Consider the following 16,716-nt stretch of genomic DNA (forward strand, 5'->3'; position numbering starts at 1 on the left):
TTTCTCTTTCTCTCTCTCTTCCAAACATTTCTTGTCTCTCTCGCCACTTTGTTTTCTCTTTTTTCTTCAGTCGATGTATATTCTTTCTTTCTCTTTGTCTGTCTTTCTTTGTGCGCAGTGTATCTACATTTCGTTAGATCCTTACGGAGAGTTTTATCGTGTACATTTTGTACCTTTCTCTGATACTCTTCCCACGACGTATATTTTCGATTTCTATGAGGATTATCTTAAGCCTTTTCTTCTCGAGAATAAGTGGAGAATCTTTCGCAGAGGAGATGTCTATACATACAGGTACCTGCCTATCCACACAACTTCGATAGACACACACAACATGATAGAAAGAAAAAGAAAAAGAGAAGCACTCTTCTCTTTCTCTCTCTTATACTCTCACCTAGATTGGTCAAAGACACAGATAGATTAAAGATACCTAGACTGATGTCTATATATATGTATATATCTCTTCTCTCTCTCTCCGTATATATATATATATTTATCTGTCTCTCTCTCTATATGTGTATCTCTCCATGTATATATATATATGTCTTTATATAAATATATATGTGGCGCAAGTAGGTGTTACGTGTGTGAGATGTGTAGACATGTAGGTATGTATGTATACATACCTACATGTCTACGTCCTTATACGTATCCATGTGTGTCGGTAAAGGCTTGTATGTATAGACAGATAGATATAGGTAGATGTATGATGTATGCATACAACAGTCGTGAACTAGATAGAGGGTAGGACGGGACTTAGGAGAGAGGAAGCACGACCACCAGAGAGAAAGAAGAAACAGAGTTTCTTCTTCTTCTTCCTCGAATATCTCTCGTAGAGAAGAGAAAAAGAAGAAAGTCAAAGTGTATCTCCAAAGAGCGTGATTCTTTCCTGGTCTTCTTTCTCTTTTCTTTTTTCTTCTCTTTCCTCTCGACGATTGATCAAAGGGTCCCTTCATACAGACAGGGTGTATACCACCCCCACACATTCCATCTATTGAATCTATTTATCTATCTATATATATGTGGATGTACCGGGTATGTTCTCTTTCTTTGCATGCAGTTATACCTATATGTATGTATGCATATATCTGTATATACATACATGCATGTCTGCGTGTAGATATATGTCTAAGCACTTGGGTAGTAGTAGAGAGATAGGAGGGGGTATGTAACTAAGACTTCTCTTAGTGTCTGGGGAGCTGTCACGTTCTGTGTGAAAAGAGAGAGAAGAAGCGAGAGACGAAGGGTTTGTGTAGAGACCTTCTTTTAGTGAAGATATATTTCTTCCTTTTCTTGCTGTTCTTGTTTGCGGTGTATGTACAGAGGAGTGGAGTTTAAGTTGATAGCTAGCGAGCCCGAGTCATGTCTTTATGCACGTGTAGGACCAGAGACGATTGTCCACCATCAAGGTATGGACGACCTTCTCACGACTCTTGCTCCGTTCTTCTCTTTCTCCTCCTTTTCATCTTTTCCAGTCTCTCTCTCTCTGTCTCTTATACCATCTTCATCTCTCCTCTAAGACAGCTGTCCTTCAGAAGTTGATCTTTGCTATCTATCTTTAATCTATCTTTTTTAATCTATCTTTAACTAGAGAAGTCTAGCCTCGACAAACTCCTTCATTCCGCCTTAGAGAGAAAGATCTATGTCAGCTATCAGCTACATTCTCTTCTTCTCCTTTCTTCTCCTTCTCTCATTCTTTTTCTTTCTTTCTCATCAGGGTGGGTTAAAGGAGTGCGACTGAGAGAGTAGTGACCGACCGGCCGACTCCCCCTTCACTGTGACTCAAATTACCTGCCACGACCACTCCCTTTACTACTACTACTCCTATTCGTACTACTATTACTGCCACTAAGAAGAGAGAGAGAGAGAGGCAGACGTACAACTCTCGAGGCGCAGAGTCACACCACATTTTACCTATTTAACTTTCACTTCTCTTTCTTAGAAACTGTCTTTCCTTTTCTCCTTAGTTATCTTTCTCTCTTGTGCTTTTTATCTCTTTCTTTCTTTCTTTCTTTATCTTGCTTTCTTTCGTTGTGTGTGGCTGTGTAGGTAGTGTTTTGCCGACGATACTGGATATTTTGCCTCGCGATGTTTTGGCGCGAATACGAAGGCTTCCTACGAGGCTTCAGCCCTATGCCATCATTGCCGCAGCCCAGGTATGACCATAAGCATACATACACATACACATACATACACATTGCTGATAGAGGAAAGAGATTTAAGAAAGATACCTCACACGCACGAATAGCCCGAGGTAGGACGTGTCTGTAGAGGTGGATAGGCATACGCCTGTGTAGTGCATATAGGTATTTCATAGGTGCTTGTAAGTCTGTATGAGTGTTCTCTCTGTATGCGTGATGCAAGGCGTCTCTCTGTATGGTTTGGTAGATGTGTACGAGTCCACAGATACGCAGACAGACCAGGAGGGTACATGTACAGGCGCCTTACATATGTTTACGATGGTCGGTATGTGTATTCCCGCTCTTTCTCTCTCTATATATATAGGTCTATTGGTATGCATATGTCTCTCTCTCTCTCTGTCTCTGTATGCATAGATGTGTTTCAGCAGGAGGGTGGGTGAGGGATGTATTTATGTTGTAGCTAACTACTATAGATGGCATGTCTGCCCGAGCGGATGTCTATGCAGGTGTATAGAGATAAGCATGTTTGTATGTATGGAGGGTAGCTAGCCAGGCCAAGGTATGTGTCTACTGCTAGATGGGTGTCTGCACATGACTAGATACGATGAATCCCCACACCATCTGCTGTACTCTTACACATCTCGACATTTCGTATCTATCTATATTCAGATTTCCACGATACATCTGACTATGTATCTTCAGCAGTCTCTCTATGCTTATCTATCTACTTAGCTGTAATCCATCTATCTTCAATCTATTTATGCTTCTCTATCTATGTGTCTACACTCTGTGTATGTATCTATCTCTCTGTCTAGTATGCTCTTCCTCTCTCGGAAGGAGGAGAATTCAAAGAGTGTGCTTACTCGAACTACTTCTTTTCTCGATCTAATTCTCCTTCCTTGCAAACCTCTCCGTCATATATACATCTCTCTCTCTTCTATCTCTTTTTCTCTTCTTCTTCTCCCTCTTCTTCTTCTTCTATAGAGACTTGATCCGCAAGCTCTTCTCCGTGTGATACCATCGTCTGCTTTCCATTCAAGTAGCCGAGGCATTAACGATAGAGTTGTCGATCTTCTTCAAGAAAATCTCGTCCGGCCTTTCAACTTCAAATTTTATCTCCGCAACTTTCCCGAAATGTGCGAGCTCAAGAGAAAGACCTCTTCTTCTTCAGAGACTGCCCAGCTTCGCGCCAGCTCTCCTTCTTCTTCTTCTGGCTCTACTTCTCTAGAGAAGAGAAAGACTACAGAAGAGGAGGAAGAAGGAGATATGTTGGAGAAGAAGAAGAAGATAGGTGACGGAGGGAGGCCAGAAGAAGAGGAGGAGAGAAACGATGGTATTCTTCGTAGAGGTTCGGACACACGAGAAAAGAATGAAGAAGAAGAAGAAAGAGACAAGAGAGAAGAGATGATGGGGACAGGAGAAAGAAGGCGAGATAGCTATGCGGGGAATCATGGAATGAAAGAGAAAGGAAAGTTGCCGAAGGAACAGAAAAGAGAAGAAGAGAAGATCAAAAAAGATCTCCCCGCTAAGAATAGCAAGACGAAGATGGAGAGAGGGGGTGCTTCTTCTTCACGAGATGAGCGTCCAATGAAACCTTCGCCAGGTGTGGACAGAAGAGTCCTAGAAGGGCAAGAAGACCGAGAAGAAGAAGAAGAAGAAGCGAAGGAAGAGCTTCTTTTATCTTCTTATGAGAGACCTGCATGCACTGTGTGTACACTGTGTATAGAAGAGAGAGATTTGAGTATTATCCTTCCCTGCGGACATGTCTTCCACTGGCAGTGCGTGCATGCGTGGCTGAGACGAAATAGCACCTGTCCTAATTGTCGAGCGGATATCAACGTTCTCATACAGAAGGCACAAGCCCAGCAGGGAGGAGGGGGAGGAGGAGGAGGATTTCTCCAGAGATTCTCTTCTTCTGCTTCTTCTCTTCTGCAACAAGGGAGAAATAGCGGAGAGAATACCCACGAACGAGAAGGTCTACGCAACACGCAGACCCTTTCTTCTTCTACTTCAAGAAATACAGGAAGGTTGAGAGAAGGAAGAGAAGAAGAAGGTCATGAAGAAAGAAGAAGAAGTGATGGAGAGAGAGAGAATAGAGAAAGAGCCTCGAGAGGTGCAAGCGAAGAGATAAGGGATGGCAGTAGAACGAATAGAAGTGATACATTCTCCTTTCTTAGGTGTTTCTTCAGTGACTTTCTATAAGACGAGAAGAAAAAGAAGATAGAGGGGGAGTTATGATCGATAGAAGAATAAGCACTGTCTACTAAATAGGAAAGGAAAGATGAAAAGAGAAAAGAAGCTTCTCTTTAACTGTTTCTTCTCTTCTTAGCGGTGTGAGAAGAGAGTAACCCTCTCTACCCGGAAGACGTACTGTACATACAGGAAGTAGACTTGAGGGGTTCTAGATCGACATGTATAGGGAGAGAGATAGGGACGGGAATGTCTCTTCAGATAAATATATATTGATGTATCGATCTGTTTTCTTTCATCGATTAGTCTTTTCAATCTAGACTCGACTCGTCCAGACTTTTCCTATTATATAGAGTTTTGACGTACACCTTGGCATTGCGTAGCTGTGTTCTATGCCTGTATAAGATACCTGTATGATATGTCTACACATATGTCTAACATATCTATCTCTCTATATATATACGTACGTATACCTATGTATATATATATATATATACATATATGTATGTAGTAGCAGGTGTGTGTAGGGAGTAGATTTGTATAGGAGACGCAGCAGGTTAGAGACTTTTTAAAAAGAAGAAGAAGACAGGTAGAGAAGTGAGAGACTTTTTAATTCTCTTCTTTCGAAAAAGTGAGGATAGCAAGAAGGAAAGAAGAAATGGCAAGGTTTCTTTAGTATATAGATGTAAATTGTTCTCTTCAGGATGATCGTGAATGCTTGCTCCATAATTAAAAGGAAAGGAACGAAAAAAAAAAATCTTCTCAAAGAGAAATCCATGTGAATTCCGTTCGTTCCTGTTTTCCGGTCTATTGAGGTGTACATACACCCCAACATGATCATCGTTATCATCTTCATTGTCGCAACATCGATGGTGTGGTGTATGTACAGCCGAGAGATACCTCGTCGATGTTTTCATTGTCTCTTTTTCCGCTTTTCTTTTTTTTCCTTGTCTTCCGATTCTCTTGACCGAAGTCTTTTCTCGATGTTGCAATCTTCTTATTCTTTCCGCTTCATTCAAACTTGATAGAAATGGATCTCCATTTCTTTCTCTCGCTGGATGTCTCACCTCGTGTTTCCTAGCAAAGGATCGATCCATTTCTTCGTATGAATCTCTCCCCTTCTCTTCTTTGCGATGAAGTCAGACGGCTGACTGCATGCGCATGCGAAGGACGCAGGTGGCACTGCTCACACATACACTTATACAATAGACAATATACATCCATCCGGATATACGGCTATGGAGTTACATATATACATATATATAGTCATACATAGCGTACACGTGTAGAGATGGTCTATAGCATACACATATAGAGACGGTATATAGCATACATGTCTATAAAATGTATGTATATATATATATATACTTGGAGAGGGATGTATATGTAATTGCCGTTTTGAGCGCTTCTGTTGGTCTGATAGTTTATGATAGAGAGACAGAGACAGAGAGATTTCCTCGAGACTTCACTCTACCTCCTTGTTAGGGGCGCCTCCCGTGAGTAAAGCGAGTGTTTTTCTTCTCCCTTGATTTGCTCCTTAAGAGACTTCTTTTCTTCTTCCGGTCATGTCTTGTCTCCATGAATGCCCTCTCGAAAGAAACACGAGAGAGAGAGAGAGAATGCAGAAAGAAGAAGACAAGATCATGAAGACTCTTCTTGTCTCACAGTAGTAGGAGTAGTAAAGAAGAGAGGGGAGTAGCAGTAGGAGGAGTTACGTTGCCGACTCTCTTCATCCTTGAGGTTTTCTCCTCATAGACAGTTCGGAAAAAAGAGAAAGAAATCTCATACAAGGAAAGGCATACACATACATACGTTGAAGACATACATCTACGTATATGTATATATATATATACATATACTAGATAGATTTCTTCTTTTCATTTGATTTGCGATGTGGAGAATAATGCATTTATTCGAAGACTTTCTTCTCTCTTTGCGTGTCATCTCCCTAGCTTCGACGCAGATAGCTGAAGAGGCTTTTGTAGTTCTAAAGAAGGGAAAAGACAGAAGAAGAGAGACGAAAGACACTAAACTACCTTCGATGTCTTGAGAGAGATGAAGACAGAGAGACGACACCCCACTACTTGGTATTTGTTCAAACGGTGTATACCCTGCTCTCTCTGTCTCTCTACATGTATATGTGTTTGCGCCTATCTATATATAGGTATAGAGAGACAATCCATTGAATCTCCCGTGAGCTAGCTAACTAGCTGGGAGAGGGACGGCTCCTTCGCCCTTATCCTATCCGAAGATGACTCCTCTCAATCCCCACCGAAACCTCACGGAGCACCTAGATCCTTCGATACTCCAAGACTCCAGAAAGGCTTTCTTTCTTTCTCACTCTTTCTTTCTCTCTTTCTCACTCTTTCATTTTTCTTCACGTCTTTTGTCTACATGCAGGTATATCAAAACAAGAGGCAAGTTTGAACAACATAAGCGTGCTTGGTTCCCTAAGATAGCAGTTCAAGGTTCTATCTCTAGACATAGAAAATCGAAGAAGAAAAGAAGATAGCATGACGAATGAATCTTCTCCTGCTGTTCACGGCCAGAGGTTATGGGGTTCACAGCTACTAGACAGCTCGAACTCCAAGCCCTCCTCCTCCCCCTCCTGCCTTTTTTCGATTGCTTCTTTGAAGGGACGGATGAGAATCGTAACACGGGTGGATTCCTTTCAATAGAAGGCTTCTGCACGAAACTCTCTATCACGTCTTTTGATGGTCAATGCATTGTCATGGCAGATATCGACAAAAGCCGATTCTTTTAATTCCGCAAAGAAACACACAACTCCGTCATTTTGATCAGTAGCGTCTTTCCTCTTTCTTAGCGTTTAATATGTCTACTGTCCATTCATTCATTCATTCTTCTTCGTATCTCCCCAATCCTCCTAGCTCTATCCCTCACAAGGGGATGTCTCCTTTCTTCTTTTCTTCTACGGAACAACTGCTAAAAGCGCCAGCGATGATAGAGTCACCTAGAGAGCCACCCCTTTCCCATGCAACGAACTCCCCGGCAATTGGCCGTTAGTTATTCTTACAAATCGTTTTGGTGGTAGTAGTGGCTGTTGTCGTGGCTGCTTAAGCAAAGAGAAGGCGGAGAGAAGAGGGGAGAAAGGTGGAAGAAAAGGGGCGATGCCTAGATGATCTTCTTCACTTCTTTACAAAACGACAACCCCGGCGGTGGGTGCCTGAACTGCCCTACTCCTCCTATTCCTAGCGACAGCTAGCATCGATGCAAACACTACACACCCCAGCCGACCATCGAGCTAGCCACGACCCTCGCACACACACACACACCACCGACCGGGGGGGGTGGTGGACGGGGGGACGAAGGGAGGCTCGATGGTCGGCCGTGGATGTGACGGTCATCGAAGAAGATCCAATTGCTAATCGACGGAATGAATGAACAAACCGAGGGCTCGCTCCTTCCTGGATGATCAAACGAGGGGGGGAAGGCGAAGAGGGCGGGGGGCTGCCCGGTCTCCCCCCTGGCTGGCTGGCTGGAACACCTCCGTGAAAAGAAGAGAGACAACAGCTTAGGGAGTTGTTGCGGTCGGCACAGCCCCATAGATAGATAGGTAGATAGAGAAGAGGAGACAATAGTAGTCGATACAGCCTAGAGAAATCGATTAACCCGGGGCGGTGGTTGCCTCCTCCTCTTTCGAAATCTTCCTTCCTTCCTTCCTCGTCCGGTCCCCGTCCGGGCGATCGTCGACCGTTTGGCCAGTTTTTCCTTTTCTTCTTAAAGAATGTGCACCGTATGAATGTGATTGCTTTCTTGAATGCGCGAATGATACATGCTCTTTTGTACCGTAGTAAAGATCAAAGAAGAAATATCTCTTCGTTCATCGTGGCTGTCTTCTTACGCCTCTGGACGCATAGAAAGAAAACATTCTCTTTCTGTCGCTCCTGGTGGCTTCAAAATGAAGTCTCTCACTCTTACTTATTCTACTTCTATCCAACGTCCTCGTCATTCATCTTTTCTTCTTCTGCTCCTATTGAGCTCGCTTGCCGGTGACGGTGTTTTCATCGGCTTCCCCGCGAGCTCTCTAACTAAAGAAGGAGGTTTCACCTCTTCTTCTTCTTCTTTACCGTCGATTCTCTTCGTCCAATCTCTACGTAAGTAAAAATGATGGAGGTCTTTCATTCTTTCCTTTATTTGTCTTCTTGTTTTCTGCAAGAAGGAGATGATCTATCTCTTCAATTTCTTCTTCCTATTGTGAAGGGAGGGTGGGGAGCAGCACATTTTGAATGAAGTGGTCCTGAGAAATAATAGGGAGGCACACAGATTTCCAGAGAGATCTATGGACACATAGAGGACAGATATTTCAAGGTGAAGATAGATAGATAGATAAAGATAGATAGATTAAAGATAGATAGATAAACAGATTCTTTGAAGATAGGTAGATTCATAGGCAGATAGATACATAGATAGAGATAGGTAGATAGATAGATAGATTGAAGATAGGTAAATAGATAGCGATAAAGGGAGATGGGCTATGCGGAGGAAAGGTGATCTTTTCTTGGTTCATGTCTATGTAGAGGAGGTGTCTTTCTTTTTAGCCGCTTGCTGCTTGGACTGTACTTCCCCGCATTCATTATGGTAGGCCTAGAAGCTTAGGAAAGGAAAAGAAGAAAAGATCAAGGAGCTTTGAGAAGAGAGAGAGAAAAGAGAAAAAGCAAATTCATAAAATGACTATCGAGGGTGACTAGACATACTATATCTTCCCTTCCTTACGGTGTGTCCTTCTTACTTTCTCTCCCTCTACACCGAGCTATAGACACTTCAAGCATGATATGAAAGAAGTCGGCAATTCACACCTCTTCCTTCTCTCTATCTTCTCCGTATCTCCTTGTCTGCATGCAGAGTGTGTTCTAGTTGTCTCACCTCGATCTTATCCCTCCATGCATGCCAAGTCTCGTCACTCTGCAGTCCCCCCACGGGGTGTCCAGGCACACATACATCTCTATGCATAGCGACTGCACCCATATGTATATACATATGCATACATCCAGGAATACATACATCTTCATACACACACGTTTCTTCTTCTTCATTTTCCCTCATTTTCTTTCTTTGCTTTGATTTGAATTGCAGAGGCGAAAGAACAGATTACACTCGCCGCCGAAGGTAAACCCACAGGAGAGACGCGGGGTGGACTGAAAGAGAGAGAGAGAAAGAAAGAGGGAATTGGCAAGAATAGAAAAGGAGAATCCTAACGCTCCTTCTGTCTCAGTCTTGAATTGTCTTTCTTGTGAAAAAGCTAAACCCTCTCACTGTACGTGGAATAGAAGAGTAGCTCTCTATAGTGTTGTCTATACGTGCCTGGAGTGTATAGACACCTACGCAGATGTCCTAATCTATCTATCTGCGTGCAAAGGGTAGGATCTATCTTCTTACGTGCTCCTTCGTTGTTCCTCCTACGTACTGCGTCCTAGTAGAATTCTTTCCTACGTATAGAGAGACGTCTGAAACAGGTGTAGACACGAGTATAGAGGTGAGCCTCTCCATGTAGACACCATAGATACCATGTATGTAGCTGTAGACACTGTCGTCTTCTTTTCATTCATACAGATTCAACTGTCGGTAGTATTCAAGGTCTATGCATGTAAATATCTAGATAGATAGATAGATATATACTCTTCGACTCATACCCTAATACTCACATGTATATAAATACTACATATGTATATAAATACTACATATGTATATAAATATTACGCATGCATATACCATACTATCTATCTTTAATATCTCTGGGTGTAGAACATGAAGATGCATCTATGTCTGTTGTTTATGTCTCTATTTCGTAGTGTGTGTGTGTGTGGCGGCTGTGTAGATTCAAGCCTTCTGTCTGTACGTCTTGGGTCTCGCGAGAAAGAGCAAGAGAGGCTCATTCAAGAGCTTCGTAAGCCTTCAAACAACGAGGAAACTCTTTCTTTCTTTCCTTCTTTCTTTCTCTTTCTTTCTTTCATTTCTTCTTCAAAGAAGTCTCTTCGCTGCGTCGAGCTTTTTACACTACTCTCTTACTGCAGATCATACCCTAGATCACATAACGATCGCTCAGTCAACGACCCACATCTACTCGCAAGATCATCTATAGATATACATAGTCTATACACTGTATATACTGTATATATACATAGTCTATACACTGTATATACTGTATATATATATAGTCTATACTCTGTGTATACTGTATGTATATATATATATATATATGTACTGTGTAGTGTATAGACTATATATATATATAGTCTATACACTACACAGTCTATACTCTGTATAGATGTGTTGTGCGTATCCTGTATCTAGTGTGGAGATGTCTCTATGTGATATACGTGCGTATCCTGTACACTGTGTACGTAGAGGAACATACTTGTGTAGACGAAGTATGGGTTGCTTCATCTATGATAGATGCACTTGTATGGACGTTGATATATCATGCAGAGACATGACGGTATATGTGTGTATATGTGTCTATATTTCTGCTTGAATCTAAGGACCTGTGTATATCGACTCGATCGGGAGATAGAACTCGAAATAAATGGGATGTCCTCTCTCACTCTTTCTCAATCTCTTTTCTTCCTTTCCGCTTTCGGATCTTTCTCAGTGTCTTAAAATCCCTTTCCTTCTGTCTGTTCTTTATCTGCCTTTTGTATTGTCTGTAAATGCAGAGAACTCGATCAAGCGAAAAGGAGAGTATGAGATTCCTAGACCTCTCCTTGACCGCGTATTAGGCGACTCAGGAAGTCTGACGATGAAAGAAATGCTGGAGCTCTTGAGACTAACGGCCGTTCCTTTCATTACAAACCATGAAGATATCTACGTCAAATGGATCGATTCTGTCACCACCTTTGCTGAAAATGAAAACGCTCGAGGGCATCTCGATGTAGACGAACAAGATCTAGAGAAACTCTTCGCTTAAAGTCTTTCATACACATATATATATATACATATATATATGTGCATGAAAGCCTTCAAGCATATCTATTCAGATCGATGTCTATATGAGATATAGACAGGATAGAGTTATACATGTATAAGCGACTGCATGGAGAGGGAGGTAGAGGGCTGTAGGCATTTGAAAGGAGAGTGCGAGGTAGGTGCTGTCTGTAGTGCATTTCTTTCTCTTGGATGGAAGTTCTTTTGGAGAATGAAGAGATTTGAATGAGAAGAAAAGAAAAAGAAAATAATGACGGGGGTGTATTTGAGAATGTAGTGGTCTCGCTCAATGGTCGTCTCGGGTTTGCGGTGTATGTACACACTACCAGCATTACCACAAGACAGTATTCCTTTTGATCTCTTTATATACACACAGAGACTTCATATATATGCGTATATAAACTAAAGTCACATATATATATATATGTATATACTTCATTATACACATCTATATACATCGGGTCTAAGCCTCTTCGTTCCTTCGTGAAGGCATAAAGATCGATCGATAGAGATTTGGATGTGTGTATGTTGGATCGCTGTAGTTCTTATGTCTATCTTATGATGAGTTGGCATAGAAGGTGTAGGTACATAAGGAAGTTTGTCTTGTCTTGCCGTTCTTTTTTCGCTTCTTCGATATCAACCTCTTCACGAGGTTCTCTCGTGCGCGCTATTTCATCTGAGGTCATTCTTGCGTCTTTATGAAATGCGATTTTCATAGCCGTCTTCTTCTTTTTAAGCAAGAAGAAAAGAAAAGGGAAAGGAGAGAGAGAAAGAGAGATAGATAGATGAATGGATTGATAAAGATGCAGTGAAAGAAAGAAGTGTAATGAAGTACCCGTAATTCCTTTCGATTTGCCATGAACTTGAATAGTTTAATTACATAGACGTAAATGAGAGATACATCGATTTTGATGTCCCTTCTTTCTTTCTTTCTGCAAGATGAAGAAAGAGAAGAGCGAGAGGGAGAGGGACAGGGTGCATGTGCCGTTGCTTGATCTACTGGTGCTTGTGTGTTCTAGATGCAAAATCTTTCTTCCGACCTTGATGAAAACAGCGATGATCCTAATGGCCCCATCTTCCATGCTGAAGCTGTATATACACCTGAGAGGAACCAGTTGCATACTTCTTCTTCTTCATGCAACATGAGTGATTGATAAACCGAATAAGAATGGAGTCTTTAGAAGAGACTGAGCTCTGTTAAAGCTTTACTTCGCAAGCAAAGAACTTTATGCCACTCTACAACACGAGGAAAGAAGGAAGGAAATGAAGATTGGACGATAGAGAGATCGATTGAAGATATATTAGAAACACATAGATCGATCGATTAAAGATAGATACATCGGTAAAAGATAGACTAAAGACAGATAGATTGAATATAAATAGAGAGAGGTAAATTAGAGATACAGAGATAGATCGACTGAGGAAAAACAAGATAGAGATTCTCGATCGATCGGTACGAAAAGATCGATTCTTGATGGATCGATAGGACTTGACAGGTTTTGCCTCGAATTAGGGAGTTTTCTTGTCACTAAGAGACGGCAAGTTCGAATGAGATTTTACACTGCCTGCGTAGAGAGAGACACGAAAGAAGCGTTTTCGAACGTGCCTCGACAGGCAGTAAGTTCTCTAATGCAGGTGAGCTGAGAAATTCTTTCAAACAGTCGTGAGACGATGTGTGTGAGCCCATTCTCTTCGGCTCCTCTTCCTTGCCTCCCCGTCGGTCTCCTCTCCGGTTCAGCTAGCCATCCTGGCCATTGACTTCGATGGAGCAGATCTTCCTGAAAGGACCAGTCGACTAGTCTTTACGTCTTTTTTCTCTTTTCGCAAGGTTCTCAGGACGTTGTCCGTGCATTCAAGCGATCTGCAGGGCAGCCGTCCCGTATGTATCTGCTGTTTCGCTGGACAGGCAGGAGCGAACTCGACAGGTAGTAGCACTGGCTGTCTCTGTGTGCTTCTTCGGACGGTCTCACTCCACCGTCGCAGGTAGACGTGAGAGAGAATATTCATTCTCACATGAATATACCTCTACGCTCTACTGCAGGGTAGAGGAAAATGAATGGATTCAGCCGGACTTAGTGGGAAAATCCGTTTCCATGCCGGAAGGGGTGGAGGAAGCCCCAGGGGTTTCTCTAGCTTCTTCCGTGTCTTTTCCGTCGGATTTCGGAGGGAAAAACTCAAAAGTCTAGGGAGAAGACATAGGGGTGCTGTACGCTTCCAACACGAGGAAGGGTGTCAAGGCACTTCACACGGCCGAAAGCATGGTCCCTAGGAAAAAAGACAGGGACAGGGAGACACACAGAGAGAAAGAGAGAGACGGCGACAGAGACGGGGATGGACACCCGTCGTTCGTCAACACGCGCACTCGGAACTGGACGACAGTGGACATGATAAGGGGGTGGTATGATAGTTGAGTTGAATCTCTCTTCGATCTGCTCGTGAGAAAGACATGATGGATACTATCGTTATCGACTGTGTCTGTTAGTGTTACATTAAACATCGTCAGGAACACGTGCTTAAAGCGGCTTCGCCCCAAATTGAACTCTTTCTCTGCTTTCTAGCCATTGGAGCGTGTGTACGCACACCCGAGAAGCGGGTTGATGGCTAGGTGTGCGTGTGTGTCTTCGGCGCCGCTTTTTCACTTCACTTCTTCTACGATTAGTACTACACCTACAGCTTTGACACTGACTGAACTTGTGACCTAACTTTCTCGTCCGTCATCATGGGGCACGAGACTGTGTCTCGAAGAAAGAAAATTGCGATGGTCGGTGCCGGCATGATCGGAACGACGATGGGGTATCTCTGCGCTCTTGAGGAGCTTGCGGACGTCGTGCTTTTCGATGTTGTAAAGGGTAAAATAAACCTAAACACGACACCACCATAGTGTGTATGCCTTCGTTGCTCGCGGAGGGACATCGAGATGCCGCCGTTCTGGATTGTGAAGATGTCAGTGTTGCTTCTTCGTATCGCTGTAGTCAGCATCCTACCGAGGGGTCACTGTGAATGAGAAAGCTTGGAGGCTTCTCAGTCTCGAGAGGAGGACACTACTTAGAACTCCTTCGTGGCTTCCTGAGCTTTGCAGAGAATGTGTGACTTCGCAAGGTCTCATTTGAAGACGTAACGCTTAGTTTCTTTGAAACAGGTGTAGCGCAGTGTAGGACACCGTCTCGAGTCTTCGCTTAACTGACAAGTGTCAGGGGATCACGCAAGACCCAAAGAAGAAGTGTATGTGTGCCTGTAGGGGACGTGGACTGTTACCAGCCTGATGATGTGTGAAGTAGGCAGGGGAAACTATAGAGTTAATTGTCTTTGCTAGACCCAGTAATCGGAATGAGAGATGACCCAGGACGTAGCGCACTCTCATTCCGTCAACAAGATATGGACGGGAAGGTTTCAGTGATTGTCTCTTCTTTCTCTTCTTTCCTTTCTTGTGGTAAAACGTGTGTGTCTTGTAGACATGCCAGCAGGGAAAGCCCTAGATAACTCCCAGGTGACAGCGGTAGCAGATACAAATGTGACGGTTGAATCCGCTCAATCGTATGAAAAGATCGCCGGGGCGGACGTTGTGATCGTGACCGCTGGTTTAACAAAAGCACCGGGGAAGAGTGACAACGAATGGAGCCGTACAGATTTTCTACCTTTCAACGCGAAGATCATTCGAGAAGTAGCTGAAGGTATCAAGAAGTACGCACCGAGAGCTTTTGTCATAGTCGTGACCAATCCTCTTGACTGTATGGTGAAATGTATGTATGAAGCAAGCGGACTACCAAAGCATATGGTCTGTGGCATGGGGAATGTCTTGGATTCGGGAAGATTCCGGCGATTTCTTGCCGATGAGCTCAATGTTTCGCCTAGGGACATTCAAGCAACGGTTATCGGTGGTCATGGAGATTTCATGGTTCCACTGACAAGATACGTCACCGTGAATGGTTTCCCTATTCACCAATTCATTAAGAAAGGAAAGATCACTGAAAAGAGACTTGAAGAGATAGCTCATCGAACGAAAAATGCCGGTGGAGAGATTGTCCGTCTAATAGGCCATGGATCAGCCTATTGCTGCCCCGCTCTTTCAGCTATATCTATGGCGAAGGCATTTCTGAAGGATGAGAAGAGAGTGTTTCCTTGCAGTGCGTATTGTGATGGTCAGTATGGTGTGAAAGGATTCTTTGTAGGAGTGCCGACGGTGATTGGGGGGGGTGGGATAGAAGAAGTGATTGAGCTAGATCTGAATCAAGAAGAAATGGCGCACTTCCAGAAATCGATTGAAGATGTTGAAGGGCTCAACAAGGCTCTTGCCGCTCTTTGAAGGAAGGACGCAAACGCCAAATAAAGAGATGAACGGAGTGACAGAGCAAAGAGACAGGCAACATAGATGATGATCGAGCGGTTCAGGGTGCTTGCGTGCTTCAGAATTCCTCTCCATAGGAAACCTTCAAGCTGAAGAAGACCAACAATGCGAAAAGCCGTGGTCTATGGAACAATGATAGAATAACATAGCCTTTATGTCGTGTCCATCCATCGGGGCGCCTGAGCACAGGAAGAGTGGCTTTCTTTCCAAGTAATCTGACGAGGGGAAGTCACAAAGAGCTGCGGAGTTTCTCCGTGGAGACCGAGGACAGCAGGCAGCGGTGTATGTGTAGGTAGCAGTCGTCCTACAGGAGTCTCAGGAGAATCCAACGAAAGTGTGAGGAAGTTCTCTCATGTGGAGTCCGTGTCATATGGCAGGCACTAAAAGAATGTGTGTCTGGCTCGTACGACGCATGGCCGGGTGTCTTTTACCTCGTCTGAGAAATCCATGAATCTAACGACAAACAGGTGATGATCGCGTCCTTGCGCAGTGTAGTTTAGTAATTCTTGAGTGTGTGTGTGTGTGAAGGCTGACAAAGTGAAGAGTCGGGTAACCCCCATATCGGGCGCTGTCGGCGTGTGTTCGAAGGACTCCTGAAGAAAAATCCAGGGTGCTGTGCTGAAGACTACGCGGATAAGCAGTGCCGTGTTGTGAAGCCGTCAGAGAATGAACCATTTCCGTGTTTTGGTCCACAAGGTCCGGAAAAAACAAGCCGATATCTTCAAAACACCGACCCTAAGCCCCAAGAAGCGCAGCCAGCTACATACGTTCGCTAGGACATGTTTGCGGGTGTTGCTAGGCGCCTGGGGTGAGTGTCCCCTGGTCACAGGGTTGCAGCGACGAAGGAGCGCACAGTGCAGTAAAGGAGAAAAGTAAAGCTTCTGTCGGACTACCTGAGAAGAGTGGTAGGGTGGTAGAAGTCGTACTCTGCGGCGTGAGACACACAGAGCGCCGTGCGTCTCTGACGGCAGGAAAGCAACGAGAAAAGAAAACAGTGGTGACACAGAGGGGAGACCAGAAGAGACTGAGGAAAGTAGAAGAAAATCACTGTGGTTACGGTGTACAAGTGTAGGGGAACATCGGAGAGGGAAGAAGGATCGG

General features: G+C 43.6%; 3 protein-coding genes across 3 annotated transcripts; all 3 read left to right on the plus strand.

Moving 5' to 3' along the window:
• Positions 1 to 42: 42 nt before the first annotated feature.
• Positions 43 to 5,505, plus strand: CSUI_004834 (zinc c3hc4 type (ring finger) domain-containing protein). Its single transcript, XM_068065015.1, has 4 exons — positions 43 to 291; positions 1,321 to 1,406; positions 2,047 to 2,153; positions 3,123 to 5,505. Exons 1-4 carry the CDS (start codon positions 74 to 76, stop codon positions 4,338 to 4,340), a joined length of 1,629 nt encoding a protein of 542 aa, XP_067923006.1. The 5' UTR covers positions 43 to 73; the 3' UTR covers positions 4,341 to 5,505.
• A 1,924-nt stretch (positions 5,506 to 7,429) lies between these two features.
• On the plus strand, positions 7,430 to 12,381 carry CSUI_004835 (uncharacterized protein). Its single transcript, XM_068065016.1, has 4 exons — positions 7,430 to 8,443; positions 9,423 to 9,455; positions 10,165 to 10,233; positions 11,003 to 12,381. The coding sequence occupies exons 1-4, from the start codon at positions 8,122 to 8,124 to the stop codon at positions 11,251 to 11,253; spliced, it is 675 nt and encodes a 224-aa protein (XP_067923007.1). The 5' UTR covers positions 7,430 to 8,121; the 3' UTR covers positions 11,254 to 12,381.
• A 2,123-nt stretch (positions 12,382 to 14,504) lies between these two features.
• CSUI_004836 (lactate dehydrogenase ldh2) lies at positions 14,505 to 16,646 on the plus strand. Its single transcript, XM_068065017.1, has one exon. It carries the CDS (start codon positions 14,725 to 14,727, stop codon positions 15,571 to 15,573), a length of 849 nt encoding a protein of 282 aa, XP_067923008.1. The 5' UTR covers positions 14,505 to 14,724; the 3' UTR covers positions 15,574 to 16,646.
• Positions 16,647 to 16,716: the final 70 nt, after the last annotated feature.

The sequence above is a fragment of the Cystoisospora suis genome (assembly GCF_002600585.1).
Source record: "Cystoisospora suis strain Wien I chromosome Unknown contig_2313, whole genome shotgun sequence".
Lineage (NCBI taxonomy): Eukaryota > Apicomplexa > Conoidasida > Eucoccidiorida > Sarcocystidae > Cystoisospora > Cystoisospora suis.

Coding starts and splice junctions, on each gene's coding strand:
- CSUI_004834 (XM_068065015.1), top strand. CDS start 74: ATGTATATTCTTTCTTTCTCTTTGTCTGTCTTTCTTTGTGCGCAGTGT. Junction 292..1,320: donor GGAGATGTCTATACATACAG/GTACCTGCCTAT, acceptor GTGTATGTACAG/AGGAGTGGAGTTTAAGTTGA. Junction 2,154..3,122: donor CCATCATTGCCGCAGCCCAG/GTATGACCATAA, acceptor CTTCTTCTATAG/AGACTTGATCCGCAAGCTCT.
- CSUI_004835 (XM_068065016.1), top strand. CDS start 8,122: ATGCTCTTTTGTACCGTAGTAAAGATCAAAGAAGAAATATCTCTTCGT. Junction 8,444..9,422: donor TCTCTTCGTCCAATCTCTAC/GTAAGTAAAAAT, acceptor TTTGAATTGCAG/AGGCGAAAGAACAGATTACA. Junction 10,234..11,002: donor GAGGCTCATTCAAGAGCTTC/GTAAGCCTTCAA, acceptor CTGTAAATGCAG/AGAACTCGATCAAGCGAAAA.
- CSUI_004836 (XM_068065017.1), top strand. CDS start 14,725: ATGCCAGCAGGGAAAGCCCTAGATAACTCCCAGGTGACAGCGGTAGCA.